The 22,889-nt window shown below is 37.5% G+C and overlaps 1 protein-coding gene across 3 annotated transcripts in view; it reads right to left on the bottom strand.

Annotated features, from left to right (window-relative positions):
* Positions 1-22,889, bottom strand: part of PTPDC1 (protein tyrosine phosphatase domain containing 1) — a gene marked incomplete at its 5' end in the record, with an annotated part of 88,516 nt that overhangs the window by 30,519 nt on the left and 35,108 nt on the right. For 2 of the 3 annotated variants that reach the window (XM_081236995.1, XM_081236996.1), the window contains one exon: positions 19,721-19,808. The exons of the other annotated variant lie outside the window; for it this stretch is intronic. In XM_081236995.1, coding sequence (XP_081093121.1) covers positions 19,721-19,802 — 82 coding nt within the window. The remainder of the gene's footprint in view (positions 1-19,720; positions 19,809-22,889) is intronic. 3 annotated transcript variants of the gene reach the window in all.

Genomic DNA, 22,889 nt, shown 5'->3' with positions numbered 1-22,889 from the left:
CTTGATATTGATGCCTCTGACGTTTGAAGAGTATAGGCCAGTTATTTTGTACAACATCTCTCAATTTGGGTGTGTCTGCTTCCTCATAATTAGATCCAATAAGTCCTGATGTTTATTGGTAAAGAATAATATTTAGAAACCAAGTCCAGATGCTAGGTGTGCTCATTACTGTTAACAGTGTTGTTGCTAGCAGGCCCTCTCAGTGAACAGAACTAAAGAATATGTGCACTATATACATGCATACACACACATATCATACATGTAAATTAATATTTACATATGCATGCATATATGTTGAAAACTTATTCAAGTTCATCCTGACATTACCAGTTCCAATCCAACAGCACAGGTTTCCTCTTAATATTCCCCCTTCCATAATTATAACTCCCTTCTCTGATGGTGAGAACCCTGCTATTATCCTTTACTTCTCTGACTAGTCCCCCTCTATGTGACCAATCTCCCCTCACTGCTGTTGGCCCCCCTTACCTAAGTGGAGGCCTCCCTTCCTCCAAATGAACTCTAAGATCCTGAGCTAGGCTGCTGTTGCCACCCACATGTGTGGATGTCTCCTCACTCTGCTTGTGTTCTGATACACCATGAGGGGTCACTCTGCCATGAGGAGCCCTCCTAACCTCATTTGAGCTCTGACACCTATTCTAACACCCAGGAATCAGGTCAGCCTCCCACATATCATCCTGCTCAGGAATCAAGACTGCCAGGCTGCCCCCCTATACAGATCCGCCTCACCCTGCTTGGCTTCCAGTGCTGCAGCCTTACCCACCCTCTGGTGTGGATGCCTACTTTTTACGGTCCCGCCCAGTGGCTTTTGGACTGTTCAATTCAGGAAGGGAAGGAAAAGGATGAGGAAGAGAAAGCTCCTTTCTTTTTTCCCTTGTTAATGGTGGTAAAATACACATAACATAAAATTTACTATTTTAACCATTTTAAAGTGTACAGTGCAGTAGCATTACATACATTCAGATTGATGTGCAACCATCACCACCAACCACCTCCAGAATTTTTTCATTTTCCCAAACTGAAACTGTATACCCCTTAAACACTGAGTCCCCATTTCTCTCTTGCCCTAGTTCCTGGCAACCACCATTGTGCTTTCTGTCTAAGAACTTGACATTCTAGGTACCTCATGTAAGTGGAACCAAATAATTATTTTTGTCTTTTTGTGACTGACTTATTTCACATAGCTTAATGTCTTCAAAGTTCATCCATGTTGTAGCATGTGCAGAATTTCCTTCCTTTCTAAGGCTGAATAATATCCCTTTGTATGTACATGCCATATTTTATCCATTAATCTGTTCATGGACATTCAGGTTGTTTCCAACTTTTGGTTAGTGTGAATGCTGCTATAAATATGGGTGTACAAATATCTGCTCAAGTCCCTGATTTCAATTCTTTTGGTATATACCCAGAAGTGAAATTGCTGGATCATATGGTAATTCTATTTTTAATTTTTTGAGGAACTACCATACTGTTTTCAATAGTGGCTGTACCATTTACACTACCAGTAATACAGTAATATACTAGAGTTCCAATTTCTCAACATCCTTGACAACATTCAGTTCTGTGTTTTTGATAATAACCATCCTAATGGATATGCAGTTGTATCTCACTGTGGTTTTGATCTGCATTTTCTAATAGTTAATAATGTTGAGCATCTTTTCATGGTTATTGGACATCTGTGTATCTTTTCATGAGAACAGTCTATTCAAGTCGTTTGTCTGTTTTTGAATAGGGTTGTTTGTGGTTGTTGAGTTTTAGGAGTTCTGTATAATTCTGGATATTAGTCCCTTGTTAGATACATGATTTGCAAATAGCTTCACCCATTCTGTAGGATGACTCTTCATTCTGTTGATAGTGTCTTTTTTTTTTTTTTTGCGGTACACGGGCCTCTCACTGTTGTGGCCTTTCCCGTTGCGGAGCACAGGCTCCAGACGCGCAGGCTCAGCGGCCATGGCTCACGGGCCTAGCCGCTCCGTGGCATGTGGGATCCTCCCGGACTGGGGCACGAACCTGTGTCCCCTGAATCGGCAGGCAGACTCTCAACCACTGTGCTACCAGGGAAGCCCGATAGTGTCTTTTGATGAACAAAAGTTTTAAGTTTTGATGAAGTCCAATTTATCTATGTTTTTCTTCTGTCACCTGTGCTTTGGTGTCATAATCAAGAAATCATTATGAAATCCAATGTTATGAAGATTTTCCCCTTATTTTGTTCTAAGAGTTTTATACCTTGAACTCTTATGTTTAGGTCTTTGATTTTTAAAAATTGAAGTAGAGTTGATTTATAATTTTGTGTTAATTTCAGATGTACAGCAAATTGATTCAATTTTATATATACTTATATATGTTAATATATAACTATATATTCAAATTTGTATGTTAACATATATATATATATTCTTTTTCAGATTAGGTTATTACAGGATATTTGTAATAGGTTATTACAAGATATTACAGTTCCCTGTGCTATACAGTAGGTCCTTGTTGTTTATCTATTTTATATAGAGTAGTATGTATTTGTTAAGCCCAAACTCCTAATTTATAACTTCCCACTTTCCCCTTTGGTACACAAACAAGTTGATTTTCTATGTGAGTCTGTTTCTGTTTTGTAAATTGTAATTGTTTATTGTATCATTTTTTTAGATTTCACATATAAGTGGTATCATGTGATATTTGTCTTTCACTGTCTGACTTCACTTAGCATGATAATCTCTAGGTCCATTCACTGCTGCAAATGGCAATATTTCATTCGTTTGTATGGTTGAGTAATATTACACTATGTCTGTGTATGTATACACATTCACTGCATCTTCTTTACCTATTCATCTGTGAATGGATACTTAGGTTGCTTCCATGTTTTGGCTATTGTGAAGAGTGCTGTAATGAACATTGGGGTGCATGTATCTTTTTGAATTAGAGTTTCATCTTTTCCTGATATATGCCCAGGAGTGGGATTGCTGGATCATGTGGGAACTCTATTTTTAGTTTTTTAAGGAATCTCCATTCTGTTTTCCACAGTGGCTGCACCAATTTACAATCCCACCAACAGTGTAGGAGGGTTCCCTCTTCTCCACACCCTCTCCAGCAATTTATTATTTGTGGACTTTTTGATGGCGGCCATTCTGACAGGTATGAGGTTGTACCTCATTGTAGTTTTGATTTGCATCTCTCTAATAATTAGCGATGTTGAGCATCTTTTCATGTGCCTGTTGGCCATCTGCATATCTTCTTTGCAGAAATGTCTACTTAGGCCTTTTGCTCATTTTTTTTTATTGGGTTTTTTTTCATATTGAGCTGTATTTAAGTCCTTAAACCATTTCGAATTTATTTTTGTGCATGGTGTGAATGAGTGTTCTAATTTCATTGATTTACATGTGGCTGCCCAGCTTTTCCAACACCACTTGCTGAACTGTCTTTTCTCTGTTGTATATTTTTGCCTCCTTTGTCAAAGGTTAATTGACTGTAGGTGTGTGGGTTTATTTCTGGGCTGTCTCTTCTGTTCCACTGATCCATATGTCTGATTTTGTGCAAATACCCTGCTGTTTTGATTACTGTAGGTTTGTAATATTGTCTGAAGTCTGGAAGGGTTATGCCTCCAGCTTTGTTCCTTTTCCTCAGGATTGCTTTGGCAACTCTAAGCCTTTTATGATTCCATATAAATTTTAGAGTTATTTGTTTTAGTTCTGAAAAAATGTCATGGGTAATCTGATAGGGATTGCAGTAAATCAGTAGATGCTTTGGGTAGTATGGACATTTTAACAATATTAATTCTTCGAATCCAAGAGCATGGGATATCTTTCCATTTCATTGAATCACCTTCAATCTCCTTTATCAATGTTTTATAGTTCTCAGGATATAAGTCTTTCACCTCCTTAGTCAGGTTTATTCCTAGGTTACATGGTGATCTTTCCTGCAGTTTTGGTTGTATGAGATCTTCTGCCAGCACTCAGTAGGTATTCAGTGAGAATTATTCCAAATATTGATGTATTTTTGATATATTTGTGGGAAGAGGTAAGCTCCACGTCCTTCTACTCTGCCATCTTGATCTCTCTCAGGTTCTTGATTTTGAGTTAATTTTGGTATATGGCATAAGGTAAGGGTTCAACACCATTCTTTTCCATGTGCATACAGTTTTCCCAACAACAACTGATGAAAAGATTATCTTTTCCCCACTGAATAGTCTTGGCACCCTTGTCAAAAATCACTGACCACATTTGCAAGGTTTTTTCCTCCTGGGATCTCTTTTCTGTTCCATTCATTTATATGTTTTTGTTTATGCCAGTACCACACTGTTTTGGTTACTGTATCTTTGTAGTAAGTTTTGAAATCAGGAAGCAAGTCCTCAAACTTTGTTCTTCTTTTTCAAGATTATTTTGGCTATTTGGGGGTCCTTTGAGATTCCATGTGAATTTTAGGGTGAGTTTTTCTATTTCTGCAAAAAACATAATTGGGATTTTGACAGGGATCACATTGAATCTGTAGATCCTGTTGGGTTGTACTGACATCTTAACAATTCTTCCAATCCATGAACACAAGATGTCTTTCCATTTACTTAGATCTTTAATTTCTTCCAGCAATGTTTTGTAGTTTTCAAAGATGTAACTATTGGTGGAAACTGAGTAAAAGGTAAATGAGATCTTTTTGTACTATTTCTTACAATTGCACACTAGTATACAATTATTTCAATATTTTAATTAAAAATGTATATATAATCAAAGAAAAAACAGCCACAAGGCAGGCCTAAGTGAGGGTCATTTAGCAGAGGTCAGGGCCAACACAGGGAAGACAACTAACAGTGTATGGTATGTGACCTGGTAGGGCGTGGGCTCCGTGTGGAAAAAGGAGCTAAGATGGATGATGGCTGGGCAGGGCTGAAAAGGAGGGCTGAATAAATAAGGAAACATATTGGGGATAATAAGAGCCAGGTTTCTCATTCTTAGAGAAGGGAATTATAAACAAAAAATGGGAAAAGCTAGAATGATGGTAAAGTGTTGGATTAGAACAGAAAGTACCAATATGAAGTCATGGCTTTCAATATGTATAGACAGAAACAAAAATAAATATATATGTATAAGTATATATATATATATATATATATATATATATATATATATATAAACATATATTTTTTAGCTTTGTCCCCTAGGGAGCTTGGGAACTGTAACATTTCAGTGGTAGTTAGCGTATCCAGTAGTGAGTACATCTTGGTTTCTAAATACCTTTCCCCACTAAAAGGGCTCCTTGGAGGAAAGGTTGATTTCAGGGCTAGGATAGGGAAAGTGCAACATGAGACTGGAAGATCTTGCTGTGCTAGAAAGCAAGGAATGCTGGAGTGGTGGGGACCTGTCAAAATGATACAGCTAAGGGCCAAAGATTAAAGTATCATACTTGAGCATCAAACAAATGATGGTAAAAGATGATATTCCACTGAACAAAAGAGGAATCTACAATGAAATAAATAACTGAGTAAATAAATGGAAAGGGAAAGTTCTTCCTCACAGTAGAATGCCAACTAAGAAATGCCTACGGAATGATGGAATTAGAAAACCTCCATTTAGTTATCTATCATAGTAATAAAAGCTGAAACTACTGGGTAAAAGCTGGACGAGGACCAGGATATATATATAAGGTCTCAAAGCATCTCTCCATAAAATATTAACTATGAAGGGAGAAAGAATAACGTATAATAGGTAAATCTTGGCAGATACCACTTTACTGACATGATCAAACTTAACATTTCCAGTTTTATGGCAAAATGATATCTTGTGTCACTTGACAGGATGTATAACAAGTGTAGAGTCACTTCTGTGATGTTTCTGCCAAAAATTCATAACCTCAATCTTATGAAGAAACAGTAGATAAACCCATATTGAGAAACATACTGCAAAATAACTGCGCTGTAATGTTCACAAAGGTCAAGAAAGGACTAACTGTGATCATTGAAAGAAACTGAAAAAACATGACAAGTATCCTTTTGTTATTAAAAGATATTATTGACACAGTTGATAAAACTTGAATGGGGGTCTCCAGTTGAAAATACATAGAAATTTTTTTGTGCTTTTCTGTATGTTAGGAAATTATTTCAAAAATAAAGGAACTAATATTACAAAAAGAGGGACAGTCAGACAACATGGGAATCCTGATGGAAGAATATAGCACAGTCAATGAAATATTGTGCCAATAAAAAAACCTGACTAGACTCTACAATCGTCTATGAATCCAATTTATAGGAAATACTATGAGGGTATAATCAGCAAATACGGATTGTGACAAAATCTACAAGGTAAAATTTCTGGTTTCTTCAGCAAATAATGTGTAAGGAAAAAGAGACAGGGGGAAACCCAAATTTAAAAGAGATGTAAGATACATATCAACCATGTATGATATATGAAACTATATATATTGTTGGATCACAATTCAAACAAAGATACATCCATCTATGAGACAACTAGAAATCTGAGCAATGTTTAGATACATAAGCAATTATTGTTAATTTTTTTAAGTTATTGCAATGATGATATATGATTAACAAATGAAATGAAGTAATATGGAAGTAGAGAAAATGAGTGGAGGAAGTGAGTGAGCTGAAATTGTTAAAGTTGGGTGATGGTACCTATATAGGGGATGGTACTTCCATGGCAGGGGGGTGGTACCCACATGGGAATCTTTACTGTATTTTGTATACTTCTGTGAATGTTTGAAATTTTCCGAAATAAGTTTTCCCCCCTCAAAAGTAGTAGAACCAAGATTTAAATTGAGGTCTCATTCCAAAGCTAATTCTTCCTGAGTTTTCTATTTTCCTTAGTCTTTTATTTATATATCCCCTGATTAAAATTTCCCATGACCCATTAGTCAACGTTTAAAAAATATACTAACCCCATCCCAATGTTAACCTAATAAAGTATAACTGACTAAATGAAGATGCACTTTAAGAAAGTTAAATATAAAGTAAGATTTTTATTTTTCCAGATTTTTTTCCTAATTAAAAATTAGCTACACTTATACAATGAGGAAACTTTTATTAAAAAAATGTTTTTGGAAAGGTGAAAATCAGCTTACCTAGTGGATTACGATAGGGGCTACAACCTTCCTGGGGGCATTTGAAAATGTATATGGTTTTTTTGGTTGTCATTGTAATGTAGGGACATTACTAGATGAGGGGGGCAGGGATACTCAATGTCCTCAATGCTCAGGGCTCTCCTGTACAGTGAACAGTTGCTCTGCCTCAAAAGCCAACAGAATCCCAGGTGAGAAACACCAACTAAGAGGTAACATTCCAACAGAAGAAAGGATAGAGAAGAAGGTTCATCTGATTCTTATATTCGTTAGGCTGGAAAGTACTTAGGGGAAAAAAAAAAACCCATTATTCTACAAGAGAAGCAGCAAATAAACACCATTATTGCATTTGTTTTAGACAGCACTGCTTTCTAAAACCAGGTAAATGAAAATGTAAGTCTGGCACATAGAAGCTGTCCACAGATGGTAATTATCAGAAGTATTAGTCCCTCTAGAGTCCCTCTGAGTCAGACACAGCACAGACAGATAAAGGAGAATCCACAAGGATCTGGAATTTAGCTCACAAGTAACACTGGTTTTCCTGATGAAAGAGAGCACCCCCTGGTGGAGTGGTTAGTTTCCAATAAGAGGCATAAACAACTCTGTGAACCAATTATTCCCAGCAAGCATTTAACTCCAATACCTTTAGACCTTTACTCCTTTACTTTTCCTTATATTATCTAATCCATACTTAGAGGGGAAAAAACCCTATAGAGGAGCACTAAAGTGAACCTGGGCAAAATCCAGAGTAGGCAATAAGAAAATCATGCAAAGGGTACTGCCAAGAAAAATTATTCAACATGTCTCTTGGCTAAGTGCTGGTGGTAGCAGCAAAACTAGTGGTGCCAATGTGGCAGGAAATCAGGGTGTACTTCTAGCTTAGAACTTTCAACAGTAAGAAAGGGTGAGTGTGGCAGTAAGAGTCCAAGTCACAGCACCCTTCCTTTCCTGGGACACCTTGTAAAAATCAGAACTGTAGGACCATGACAGAGGAGAGAAAAAAAAAGAGGAGGAGGGCTAGTGTGCTTCTGAATGTGCTTTATAAGTGACACTTGCGAATAACAAAAGAAGAAAAAAATGAAAGGTCGAATTGCAAGTAGGCATTTGATGAGAGGAACTGGATAATTTAAGTCTAAGAGGATAATGAAGGAGACAAACATTGTTTTCAATATTCCTTCTTAAAAGGCTAAGGAGAGAGTGGCCAAGATGGTGGAGTAGAAAGACTCTGAGGCCACCTCCTCTCATGAACACACCAACATCACAACTATATGCAGAAAAACCATGGCTGAAAAAGACTGGAAACTTCCAGAAAAGATCTCCTACAACTAAGGACCAAGAAGGAAACAAGAGATGGGTAGGACGGGTGGACTCAACGATATAATCAAATCCCATACTCTCCACAAACTACAGAATAATTACATTGCAGAGTGAGTGAGAATTCTGAGTCCCACATCAGGCTCCCTAGCCCTGGAAGGCGAGCCACCAGAGCATTTGGTTTTGAACTCCAGTGAGGCTTAATTTCAGGAGCCCCATAGAACTGGGGAAACAGAGACTTTACTCCTAAAGGACACACACAAAATCACACACACTAGGACCCAGGGCAAAAGCAGTAATTTGACAGGAGTCTGGGCTGACCTACCTGCTTGTCATGGCGAGTCTCCCGGAGAGGTGGGGGCAGCTGTGGCTCACTCTGGGGACAAAAACACTGGTGGCAGCTACATTTGGGAACATTCTGCTGGATGAATACTGCTCCTGCCAGCTGCCATCTTGGCTAACTAGCGCTAACACCTGGCCTCGCCCAACAGCCTGTATGCACTAGAGCTGGGCTGCCTCCAGCCAAACAACTAACTAGGCAGTGACACAGCCCCACGCATCAGTACACAGGCTGCCCAAAGACTTCCTGAGACCACAGTCACCTCTAAGACACGCCCCTAGACAGGGCCCACCAGAGGGCCAGGACCCAGCTCCACCCACCAGTGGGCAGGCACCAGGCCTTCTCCCCAGGAAGCCTGCACTAGCCCTAGAACAGCCTCACCCACCAGAGGGGGCAGACAACAGACGGAAGAAAATGACAATCTTGCAGCCTGCGATCCAGGCCGCCCACAGCAGGCCAAACCCTACCCTGGGACCAGCTGGGTCCTGGCCCTGTCCACTAGCAGGCCAACGCAACCTTCGGGACACCCCAGACCCCATACTCAACTGTGTCAGGAACCACTCCTCACCCCTGCCACCAGCTATCTGAAACGAGCTCTGGGATCCCTGCACCATGCAGCCAGACTCCAACAACAGTAGGCCAGCACTAACCCCAGGACCTGGCTTCACCAACCAGTGGGTGGGCAACAGCCCTGGAGTCTTCAGAACCCTGACCCTGTCCACCAGTGAGCCAGCACTAGCCCTGGGGTTCCCTAGGATTCTGTAGCCAGCCGCCTTGTGACCAGGCCCCACTAAACAGCAGCCAGCAGCATCTGCACAATGCAGGGCCTAGCAACCAAATGGGCTAGGGGTCAACCAAGCTTAAATGACCATCCACATAGCCCCCATAACAGAAGAACCCACACATTCCCTTTAGGGGGAAGCTCTAGAGCATATAGCTTGGATGATGAGAGAGGAGTGCACTGCTGTAACACATAAGACATCTCCTACAGAAGGCCACTTCTCCAAGGTTAAGAAACGTAACTAACCTACCACATACATAAAAAAATAAATAACAACTTAGACAAAGTGAAGTGGCAAAGGAACATATTCCAGAAGAAGGAATAAGATAAAACCCCAGAAAAAAACTAAGTAAAGTGGAGATAGGCAATCTACCCAAGAAAGAGTTCAGAGTAACAATCCTAAAGATGATGAAAGAACTCAGGAGAAGAATGGATGCACACAGCGAGAAGTTAGAAGTTTTTAAACAAAGTCTTAAAAAATATAAAGAACGACCAATCAGAGATGAAGAATACAATAATTGAAATGAAAAGTACACCAGAAGGACTCAATAGCAGACTAAAAGTTAAAGAGAAATGGATCAGCGAGCTAGAAGACAGAGTGGTGGAAATCACTGATTCTGAACACTAAAAAAGAAAAGAAATGAGGACAGTTTAAGAGACCTCTGGGATAATATCAAGTGCACTCATTTTGGCATTATAGAGGTCCCTGAAGTAGAAGAGAAGGAGAAAAGGCCTGAGAAGATATCTGTAGGAACAACAGCTGAAAACTTCCCTAACCTGGGAAAGGAAACAGTCACCCAAGTCCAGGAAGCATAGAGTCACATGTAGGATTAACCCAAAGAGAAACACACCAAGACACATGGTAATCAAAATGACAAAAGTTAAAGAGAGAATATTAAAAGAAGCAAGGAAAAAGCAAAAAATTACATACAAGAGAACTCTCATAAGGCAATCAGCTGGTTTTTTAGCAGAAATTCTACAGGCCAAAAGGGAGTGACAACTTGTTGATGTGGTGTATCACACTGATTGATTTGTGGATATTGAAAAATCCTTGCATCCCTGGGATAAATCCCACTTGATCATGGTGTATTATCCTTTTAATGTACTGTTGGATTCGGATTGCTAGTATTTTGTTGAGGACTTTTGTGTCTATGTTGATCAGTGATATTGGCCTGTAATTTTCTTTTTTCTTTGTGGTATCTTTGTCTAGTTTTGGTGTCAGGGTGATGGTGGCCTCACAGAAAGAATTTGGGAGTCTTCCTTCCTCTGCAATTTTTTGGAACAGTTTCAGAAGGACAGGTGTTAGCTCTTTTCTAAATGTTTGATAGAATTCACCTGTGAAGCCATCTGGTCCTGGACTTTTACTGGTTGGGAGTTTTTTTTGATTTCAGTGCTGTGATTGATCTGTTCATATTTTCTATTTCTTCCTGGTTCAGTCTTGGGAGATTGTACCTTTCTAAGAATTTGGCTATTTCTTCCAGATTGTCCATTTTATTGGCATATAGTTGCTTATACTAGTCTCTTATGATCCTTTGTATTTCTGTGGTGTCAGTTGTAACTTCTCCTTTTTCACTTCTACTTTTATTGATTTGAGTCCTCTCCCTTTATTTCTTGATGATTCTGACTAAAGGTTTATCAATTTTGTTTATCTTTTCAAAAAACAAGCTTTTAGTTTCACTGTTCTTTGTTACTGTTTTCTTCATCTCTATTTCGTTTATTTCTGCTCTGATCTTTATGATTTCTTTCCTTCTACTAACTTTGGGATTTGTTTGTTCTTCTTTCCCTAGTTGCTTTAGGTGTAAGGTTAGGTTGTTTACTTGAGATTTTTCTTATTTTCTGAGGTAAGACTCTATTGCTTTAAACTTCCCTCTTAAAACTTCTTTTGCTGCATCCCATAGGTTTTGGATTGTTGTGCTTTTGTGTTCATTTGTCAGTATTTTTTGATTTCCTCTTTGATTTCTTCAGTGATCCATTGGTTGTTTAGTGGCATGTTGTTTAGCTTCCACATGTTTGTGTTTTTTACAGGTTTATTTCATGTAGCTTATTTCTAATCTATAGCATTGTAGATGGAAAAGATGTTTGATATGATTTTATTTTTCTTAAAAATTGAAGAATAAAAACTATATGATCATCTCAATAGATGCAGAAAAAGCTTTTGACAACATTCAACACCCATTTATGATAAAAACTCTCCAGAAAGTGGGCACAGAGGGAACATACCTCAACATAAGAAAGGCCATATACAACAAACCTACAGTTAACATCTTACTCAAAGGTGAAAAGCTGAAAGCATTTCATCTAAGATCAGGAACAAGACAAGGATGTCCGTCCACTCTTGCCACTTTTATTCAACATAGATTTGGAAGTCCTAGCTGTGGCAATCTGAGAAGAAAAAGAAATAAAAGGAATCTAAATTGGAAAAGAAGACATTAAACTGTCACTTTTGCAGATTACATGTTACTATACATAGAAAATCCTAAAGATGCTACCAGAAAACTACTATAGCTGATTAATGAATTTGGTAAAGTTGCAGGATACAAAATTAATACACAGAAACCTGTTGCATTTCTATATACTAGCAATGAAAAATCAGAAAGAGAAATTCAAGAAGCAATCCCCTCCCCCAAAAAGAAACAATCCCATTTACCATCTCATCAAAAAGAACAAAATACCTAGGAATAAACTTACCTAAGGAGACAAAAAACCTGTACTCCAAAAACTATGAAATGCTGATCAAAGAAATCGAAGATGACACAGGTGGAAAGATATACCATGTTCTTGGATTGGAAGAATGAGTATTGTCAAAATGACTACATTACCCAAGGAAATCTACAGATTCAATGCAATCCCTATCAAATTACCAATGGCATTTTCCACTGAACTAGAACAAAAAAATCTTAAAATTTGTATGGAGACACAGAAGACAATGAATAGCCAAAGCAATCTAGAGAAAGAAAAACGGAGCTGGAGGGATCAGGCTTCCTGAATTCAGACTACTACAAAGCGATAGTCATCAAAACAGTATGGTACTGGCACAAAAATAGAAATATAGATCAATGGAACAGGATAGAAAGCCCACACACCTATGGTCAATTAATCTATGAAAAAGGAGGCAAGACTACACAGTGGAAGAAAGACTGTCTCTTCAAAGAGTGGTGCTGGGAAAACTAGACAGCTACGTGGAAAAAAATGGAATTAGAACATTCTTTCATATCATACACAAAAATAGGCTCAAAATGGATTAAAGACCTAAATGTGAGACCAGACACTATAAAACTCTTAGTGGAAAACATTGGCAGAACACTCTTGGACACAAATTGCAGTATTATCTTTTTAGATCTGTCTCCCAGAGTAATGAAAATAAAAATAAAAATAAACAAAGGAGACCTAATGAAAGTCAAAAGCTTTTGCACAGCAAAGGAAACCATAAACAAACGAAAAGACAACCCACAGAATGGCAGAAAATATTTGCAAATTATGTGACTGATGAGGGATTAGTCTCCAAAATTTACAAACAGCTCCTGTGGCTTAATATCGTCAAAATGAACACCCCAGAAGACCTAAATACACATTTCTCCAAAGAAGACATGCAGATGGCAAAGAGGCACATGAAAAGATGTTCAACATTGCTAATTATTAGAGAAATGCAAATCAAAAATACACTGAGATATCACCTCACACAAGTCAGAATGGCTATTATCAAAAAATCCAAAAACAATAAATGCTGGAGAGGGTGTGGAGAGAAGGGAACCCTCCTACACTGTTGGTGGGAATGTAAATTGGTACAGTCACTATGGAGAACAGTATGAAAGTTCCTTTAAAAACTAAAAATAGAGCTATCATATGATCCTGCAATCCCATTCCTGGGCATATATCCAGAGAAAAACGTGGTCCAAAAGGATACATGCACCCCAGTGTTCATTGCAGCACTGTTTACAATAGCCAAGACATGGCAGCAACCTAAATGTCCATCAACAGAGGAATGGATAAAGAAGATGTGGTACATATATACAATGGAATATTACTCAGCCATTAAAAATAATGAAATAATGCCATATGCAGCAACAAGGATGGACCTAGAGATACTGAGTGAAGTAAACCAGAGAAAGTGAAATATTGTATGATACCACTTATATGCAGAATCTAAAAAAAATGATACAAATGAACTTATTTTCAAAACAGAAAGAGACTCACAGACTTAAAGAACAAACTTATGGTTACCAGGGGAATGGTGGGGCAAAGGGATAGTTAGGCAGTTTGCGACTGACATGTACACACTGCTGTATTTAAAATGGATAACCAACAAGGACCTACTGTGTAGCACAGGAATGCTGCTCAGTATTCTGTAATAACCTAAATGGGAAAAGAATTTGAAAAAGAATAGATACATGTGTATGTATAAATGAATCACTTTGCTGTACACCTGAAACTAACAGAACATTATTAAACAACTATACTCCAATATAAAATAAAAAGTAAAAAAAAAACTAAGATAAAAAACAAAAGTGAGGGGCTTCCCTGGTAGCACAGTGGTTGAGAGTCCGCCTGCCGATGCAAGGGACATGGGTTCGTGCCCCGGTCCGGGAAGATCCCACATGCCACTGAGTGGCTAGGCCCATGAGCCATGGCCGCTGAGCCTGCACGTCCGGAGCCTGTGCTCCGCAACGGGAGAGGTCACAACAGTGAGAGGCCCGTGTACTGCAAAAAAAAAAAAAAAAGGAGTGGCAAGATATATTTAATGGGATGAAAGGGAAAAACCTACAACCAAGAATACTCTACCCAGTAAAGCTCTTGGTTCCGATTTGATGGAGAAATCAAAAGCTTTACAGACAAGCAAAAGCTAAAAGGAGTTCAGCACCACCAAACCAGCTTCACTACAAATGTTAAAGGAACTTCTCCAGGCAAAAAAGAAAAATCCACAACCAGAAACAAGAAAATTACAAAATGAAAAAGCTCATAGGTAAAGGCAATCATACAGTAAAGGTAGGAAATAATCCACACACAAAGCTAGTAGAGGGGTTAAAAGACAAAAGTAGTAAAATCATCTATATCCACAATAAGCAGTTAATTGATACACTAAATGATTAGATGTAAAATATGACCTCAAAAACAGTAATTGTACAATATTGTAAATCAACCATACTTCAATAAAAAAGGAAAAACCAGTAATCGTGAGAAGAGTACAAATGCAGGGTTTTTAAAATGCATTTGAAATTAAGAGATCAAAAACTTAAAACAATCATGTATATATATAGACTGCTATACAAAAACCTCAGGGTAACCACAAAGCAAAAATCTATAATAAGTATACACTCAAAAGAGAAAAAGGAATACAACATAACACTAAAGGCATTCATCAAATCACAAGAGAAGAAAACAAAGGAAGAAAGGGAATAAAAGACCCATAAAAGCAAATCCAAAATAATCAACAAAATGACAATAAGAACATACACATTGACAATTACCTTAAATGTAAACTGACTAAATGCTCCAACCAAAAGACACAGAGTGGATGAATGGATACAAAAGCAAGACCTATGTATGTGGTGCCTACAAGAACCTTGCTTCAGATCTAGAGACACATACAGACTGAAAGTCAGGGGATAGAAGAAGGTATTCCAGAAAAACGGAAATCAAAAGAAAGCCAGAGTAGCAATACTTATATCAGACAAAATAGACTTTATTTTTTTTAAAAATTGTTTTATTATTCTTATTTATTGATTGATTTATGTTTCTTGGCCGAGCCATGCGGCATGTGGGATCTTAGTTCCCCAACAGGGATCGAACCCACACCCCCTGCACTGGAAGAACAGAGTCTTAACCACTGGACTACCAGGGAAGTCCAGACAAAATAGACTTTAAAATAAAGACTGTTACAACAGACAACGAAGAACACTACACAATGATCAAGGAATCAATCCAAGAAGAAGATATACAGATTGTAAATATATATGCACCCAGTATAGGAGGCACCTAAATACATAAAGCAAATATGAACAGACATAAAGGAAGAAACTTACAGTACCACAGTAGCAGTATGGGACTTTAAAACCTCACTTGCATCAATGGAGTGATTATACATATAGAAAATTAATAAGGAAACATTGTCTTTAAATGACACATTAGACCAGATGGATTGTATTGATATATATATATATAAAGCATTCCATCTGAAAGCAGAAGACACATTCTTTGTAAATGCACATGGAATATTTCTCCAGGACAGATCACATGCTAGGCCACAAAACAAGCCTCAGTAAATTTAAGAAAATTGAAATCATAGCAACATCTTTTTAAATTTTTATTTATTTATTTATTTATTCATTCATTCATTCATTCATTCATTCATTCATTCATTCCTGGCTGCACTGGGTCCTTGTTGCTGCACGTGGGCTCCATCTAGTTGCAGCGAGAGGGGGCCACCCCTGGCTGCGGTGCACGGGCTTCCCACTGTGGCAGCCTCTCGCACCATGGAGCACAGGCTCCAGGCGCGCAGGCCTCAGCAGTTGCAGCACATGGGGTCAGCAGCTGTGGCTCAAGGGCTGCAGAGCACAGGCTTAGCAGCTGTAGCACACGGGCCCAGCAGCTCTGCGGCACGTGAGATCCTCCCAGACCAGGGCTCGAACCCGCATCCTGCACACTGGCAGGCAGACTCCCAACCACTGTACCACCAGGGAAGCCCTCAAGAATCTTTTTTGACCACAATACTATGAGACTCGAAATCAACCAGAAAAAAACTGCAAAAAACAAACACATGGAGGTTAAACAATATGCTACTAAACAAGAAATGGATCACAGAAGAAGTCAAAGAGGAAATTAAAAGAAAACCTAGAGACAAATGAAAACAAAACACAACAATCCAAAACCTATGGGATGCAGCAAAAAGTTCTAAGAGGGAAGTTTACACTAATACAAGCTTACCTCTGGAAACAAGAAAATCTCAAATAAACAACCTAACCTTATACCTCAAAGAACTAGAGAAAGAAGAATAAACAAAACCTGACGTTAGTAGAAGGAAAGAAATCATAAAGATCAGAGCAGAAATAAACAAAATAGAGATGACAAAAACAATAGCAAAGATCAGTGAAACTAAAAGCTGGTTCTTTAAAAAGATATACAAAATTGATAAACCTTTAGCCAGACTCATCAAGGAAAAGAGGGACAGGACTCAAACCAAGAAAAGTAGAAATGAAAAAGGAGAAGTTATAACTGACACCACAGAAATATAAAGGATCATAAGAGACTACTACAAGCAACTCTATGCCAATAAAATGGACAACCTGGAAGAAATGGACTAATTCTTAGAAAGGTACAAACTCCCAAGTCTGAACCAGGAAGAAATAAAAACCATGAACAGCCCAATTACCAGTAATGAAACTGAATCAGTAATTAAAAAAAAAAACTCCCCAACAAGTAAAAGTCCAGGACCAGATGGCTTCACAGGTGAATTCTATCAAACATTTAGAGAAGAGTTAACACCTATCCTCCTCAAAGTATTCCAAAAATTTGCAGAGGAAGGAATACTTCCAACTCATGCTATGAGGCCAGGATCCCCTAATACCAAGATCAGACAAAGAAAATTATAGGCCAATATCACTGATGAACATAGATGCAAAAATCCTCAACAAAATACCAAAATCCAAACCAAATCCAACCATATATTAAAAGGATCATATACCATGATCAAATGGGATTTATTCCAGGAATGCAAGGATTTTTCAATATCTGCAAATCAATCACTATGATATACCACATTAGCAAACTGAAGAATAAAAATCATGTCATCTCAATAGATGCAGAAAAAGCTTTTGATAAAATCAAACATCCAGTTATGATAAAAACTCTCCAAAAAGTGAGAGTAGATGGAACACACCTCATCTTAATAAAGGCCATATATGACAAACCCACAGCTAACATCATACTCAATGGTGAAAAGCTGAAAGCATTTCCTCTAAGATTAGGAATAAGACAAGGATATCCACTCTCGCCACTTTAATTCAACATAGTTTTGGAAGTCCTAGCCACAGCAATCAGACAAGAAAAAGAAATAAAAAGAATCTAAATTGGAAAGGAAGAAGTAAAACTGTTAATGTTTGCAGATGACATGATACTACACATAGAAAATCCTAAGGATGTCACCAGAAAACTACTAGAGCTGATTAATGAATTTGGTAAAGTTGAAGGACACAAACTTGATAGACAGAAATCTGTTCATTTCCATACACTAACAATGAACTATCAGAAGGAGAAATAAGGAAACAATCCCATTTACCATTGCATCAAAAAGAATAACATACCTAGGAATAAATCTACCTAAGGAAACAAAAGACCTGTACTCAGAAAACTGTAAGACACTGATGAAAGAAACTGAAGATGACATAAACAGATGGAAAGATATACCATGTTCTTGGATTGGAAGAATCAATGTTGTTAAAATGACCATACTGACCAAGGCTATATACAGATTCAATGGAATCCCTATCAAAATACCAATGCCATTTTTCACAGAACTAGAATAAATAATTTAAAAAATTTGTATGGAAACAAAAAAGAACCCAAATAGCCAAAACAATCTTGAGAAAGAAGAACAGAGCTGGAGGAATCATGCTCCTTGACTTCAGACTATACTACAAAGCTACAGTGATCAAAACAGTATGGTAGTGGCACAAAAACACACATAGATCAATAGGGATAGAGAGCCTAGTATAAACTCAAGCACTTATGGTCATTTAATCTATGACAAAGGAGGCAAGAATATACAATGGGGAAAAGACAGTCTCTTCAATAAGTGGTGCTGGGAAAACTGGACAGCTACATGTAAAAGAATGAAATTAGAACATTCTGTAACATCATATACAAAAATAAACTCAAAATGAATTAAAGACCTAAATTTAAGGCCGGTACTATATAACTCCTAGAGGAAAACACAGGCAGAACACTCTTTGACATAAATTGTAGAAAGTTTTTTGGATCTGCCTCTTAAAGCAAAGGAAATAAAAGCAAAAATAAACAAATGAGACCTAATTAAATCTAAAAGCTTTTGCACAGCAAAGGAAACCATCGACAAAATGAAAAGACAACCTACTGAATGGGAGAAGATAGTTGCAAATGATATGACCAATAAGCGATTAATATCCAACATATATTGATATAAACAGGTCATACACCTGATTAAAAAATGGGCAGAACTGAATAGACACTTTTCCAGATATAGATGGCCAACAGGCACATGAAAAGATGCTCAACATAGCTAATCAACAGGGAATTGCAAATTAGAGCCACAATGAGATATCACCTCACACCTGTCAGAATGGCTATCATTAAAAAGAACACAAATAATAAATGTTGGCAAGGATGTGGAGAAAAGGGAACCTTTGTACATTGTTCGTGGGAATGTAAATTGGTGTGGCCACTGTGGAAAACAGTATAGAGTTTTCTCAAAAAGCTAAAAATAGAACTACCATATAGAACTTCCACTCTTGGGTATATATCCAAAAGAAAGAAAAACATTAACTCGAAAAGGTACATGCACCCCAATGTTCACAGCAGCGTTATTTACAATAGCCAAGATATGGATCAACCTAAGTGTCCATCAACAAATGAACAGATAAAGAAGATGTGGCATATATATACACAATAGAATTTATTCAGCCATAAAAAAGAACAAAATCCTGCCATTTGCAGTAACATGGATGGACTTGGAGGGCACTATGCTAAGTGAATAAGTCAGAGAAAGACAAGTACTGTACAATATCACTTTTATGTGGAATATAAAAAATACAACAAACTAGTGAATATAACATAAAAGACCCACAGATATTGAGAACAAACTAATGGTTATCAGTGGTGAGGGGAGCAATACAGGAGTAAGGGGACTGGGAGGTACAAACTACTGCGTGTAAGATAAGCTCAAGAATATACTGTACAACACAGGGAATACAGTCAACATTTTGTAAGAACTGTAAATGCAAGGTAACCTTCAAAAATTGTATAAAAAATTAAGGAATAAAAAAGGCTAAGGTCATTACTCAGGATTTTGAAAAGGAATTTTAACAGGTGAAAATAGTAAGGCAGAAATAAACAAAAGGCTGTAAGTAGTACCTGCAACTTGAGATTCCAATATGAAGAATCAGCCTTTTCTTTCATGTGTATTCATATAACTTTATTAAACTCTAGTTTACACAAAGACAAAAAGCATATTAAAGAACTATTACCTTTCATGTTTGCAGCATACCCACTGTTATTCACCAAAGTAGAATATGGTTGTTCATTTTGAGGCAAGACTCCCGCAGCCATGGTAGTCTGTTGGGGGGGAAAAGATTACTTTTTGAAGGTTTGCCTATAGAATATTCATATGCTAATCACCTATAATGTGCTAGACTTCTACTGTCTAATACAGCAGTCATTAGCTAAGGGGTTATTGAGCACTTGAAATGTGGCTAGTACAGATTTGAGATATGTTGTAGATATAAAATACAAGATTTTGGAGACTTGTACATAAAAAGAATGTAAAATATCTAATTTTTTACATTTATTTGGCATTGAAATATTTTTGATATATTGGGTTAAATACATTATTAAAATTATTTTTCTGATTCTTTTTATTGTTACTGGAGAATCTAAATTTGAATATGTGGCTCACATGATATTCTATTGGACAGTGCTGTGCTAGACAGTAAGGACATTACAGAGAAAAAAAAGACATACTCTTCCTATACATTTATAGACTGTTGGGAAGAGAAGATGTAGACACAAATAATGCTAATATGTGCTAAGTGTCACAAGGCAGTCTTGGACAAGCAAGAGGGCTGTCCAATTTGAGGGCAGGTGCAAGGCTTGAAGAAGGAATTTGTACTTGAACTGGGCTCAAGGAGTAACATTTATTGTGGACATAACAGTACACTAGGCAATTAAACAGAAGCCCTCATTCTTTACTAATTAAATGAGAGTTTACTGAGTTTATGACTTTACAGTTAACAGTCTTCATCTAGCTCATGCTAAGCTATATGGCTAAGCGATCACTGTGTTGCTATGGTTTCTCCACTGAGGAAAGTTAAGTAAATCTTTTTATGTGTCAAAAAGCAAAAACTGCCACCTTTCTGAAGCCCCTATTATGTGTTGGATTGTGAAATAAGGAAAACACATTGACCTTTGTTCCCTGGTTCCTGACACACAGCAACTAGACCGTCGTAAATTCCTAAGTGATAGGAGCCCTAGGAGCCTCTTTTGTTCCAATTCTAATGAGGCAACTTTAACTCTAGGTGGGCTACTGGATGGCTCCTGGATGGCGCTGGTCACCAGAAAGACCAAGCCATGATTAGAAGCTTGGAATGTTCTAGAAGGGGAGAGTTGACTGTGACACAACAGAAAGTCACACACAATATTAAAGTTTTTTTCTAAATAATGATTTTAATATTTTTCTTTGAAAAAGCATGTTTATTGTTTGGGTATCAATGACTGGGGGGTCAAACTATAATTTTTATATCATTATGTATTTTTTTTAAATGCTCTAAAAATCTGTTGAAATTTTTTGCACCAATAAATTAACAGCGGTGATAATACAGCCTTAATATTTTTCCTTAGAGCATTTATTTTTGTGAAAAAAATCACTTCACAAATTTCAGGGGTCCTCCAAGAATTTCAAATTCACTAAAATTTTATTTCTAAAATCAAGTTTTATATGCTCAATAGGTATAAAATTTTTAATCTAAAGTCCTACTCAATGAAACTGTCTCCCTTCAAAAGAAATACAAGAATTAAAATCATAGAGGTGCTCTAACATGAAAGAAAAAATAAATTCCTGCAATATTTATATACAAATCTGCTATCATACTAATTAATACAAAATTTTATAATGGGCATAACATTTCAAATGAATGTTACGTAAAGACAAGAAGTCAGTGGACTAACGGAACAAGTTGTTCCAGGAAACTCATTAGCAAAAACTTAATTTGAAAGAATATTCATTATGATTAGATTTACAGTGAACATTTTTACCATATTACTTTTCAAAAATTTGGACTTTTAAAACATGTTTTGACCAAAAAACAATTTACCACCATTTTAGAACCATGGAATTTTAGAGCAGTCAGAGTTCTAGCCCAGGTTGTTTTGTAGATGAGGAGTTATAAAGCATGTCCCAGGTGATCCAGCATGTGGTAACAAGGCAGAACCAGTCACCACTTTTTCTGTGAAGGCTTCCCTGATGCCACCCTAAGCTCTTCAGCTGTAATGTAATGAAATGCGACTACCGGACTGGCTCCCCTGCACACCACAGGGTCTCGAGAGGAGAAGCCATGATTTGCTCATCTCTGTCTCTAAAGAAGGGTAGAGTCTGGTGTAAGGAACACATTCACTGCATCTGTTGAGCTGAAATGGGCATACCAGACTGAGTTTCATGGATCTATTCATGTCTTATTTATGTCTGTATCCCCAAGACCTAGAGCTCATTGAAAACGTGGCTTTTCATGTTGTGGTTAAGACTCCTCACTTCCAATGCAGGGGGCGCGGGTTCGATCCCTGGTCGGGGAATTAAGATCCCACATGCTGTGCCACGCGGCCAAAATAACAAACAAAAACAAAAACAGAAAAACCCCATGGCTTTAAAGAGTGTTGAATTAATTTTACTCTTTTGGGTAGTAAAAAGTACAAATATGATTGTGGACTGTCTTTAAAAACTTTCTTTTTAACTAGTCCCTCAGAAACTCAAAGTTGTAAGGAACCTCAGAAGTCCTCTATTAGAATCCTAACCCACAAGAGCATTCTCTCCACAATGTCTCTGAACAGTAACACTGACATTATCACACAGCTCTGGTAGTTAGAAAGCTCTTTATAACGTGGCCACTCTGTAATTTCTGCCCATTGGTCAGAAATATTTCTGCCCTTTGAGACTACACAGAACAATAAATAAACCCTTTTTCCTCATTTCAAAAGCTGGCTGGCGATCATGTTCCCCTTACTCCCAAATTACATCTTCCCAGACTAACCACCAGCAGTTCCTCCCCTCACCGTTTTTCATACGTAATGGTTCTAGACCTCACAGACCTGGATGTCGTTTTCTGTTTACACTCTATAGTTATTCATATCCTAGTACTCAGAGCTGAGATGTATCCCTCAGGTGGGGTGTGATCATCAAAAATTAGAACAAAAACAATCAGCTCCTCTGTCTGCAGTGTATGTGGCTTACCACCATATTTCAGCAGTCTCAAGCAGTTTTCAGCAGTCTCAAGACACATCAGGATACAATGGTTAAAAAAAAAAAAGGCTAAAGAATGATCTATATAATACATTTTGAGGTTAAAAAATGGACATTCAGTACAGATAATTAAACATATATAAAAGTTTAAAGTGAAATGAATGGTACAGAAGGAGAAGTAAAGTCTC

Source organism: Mesoplodon bidens (genome assembly GCF_964165515.1).
Source record: "Mesoplodon bidens genome assembly, chromosome: 6".
Taxonomy (NCBI): domain Eukaryota; kingdom Metazoa; phylum Chordata; class Mammalia; order Artiodactyla; family Ziphiidae; genus Mesoplodon; species Mesoplodon bidens.
Note: the sequence above shows the minus strand (reverse complement) of the source record. Positions and strands in the feature narration are given on the sequence as shown.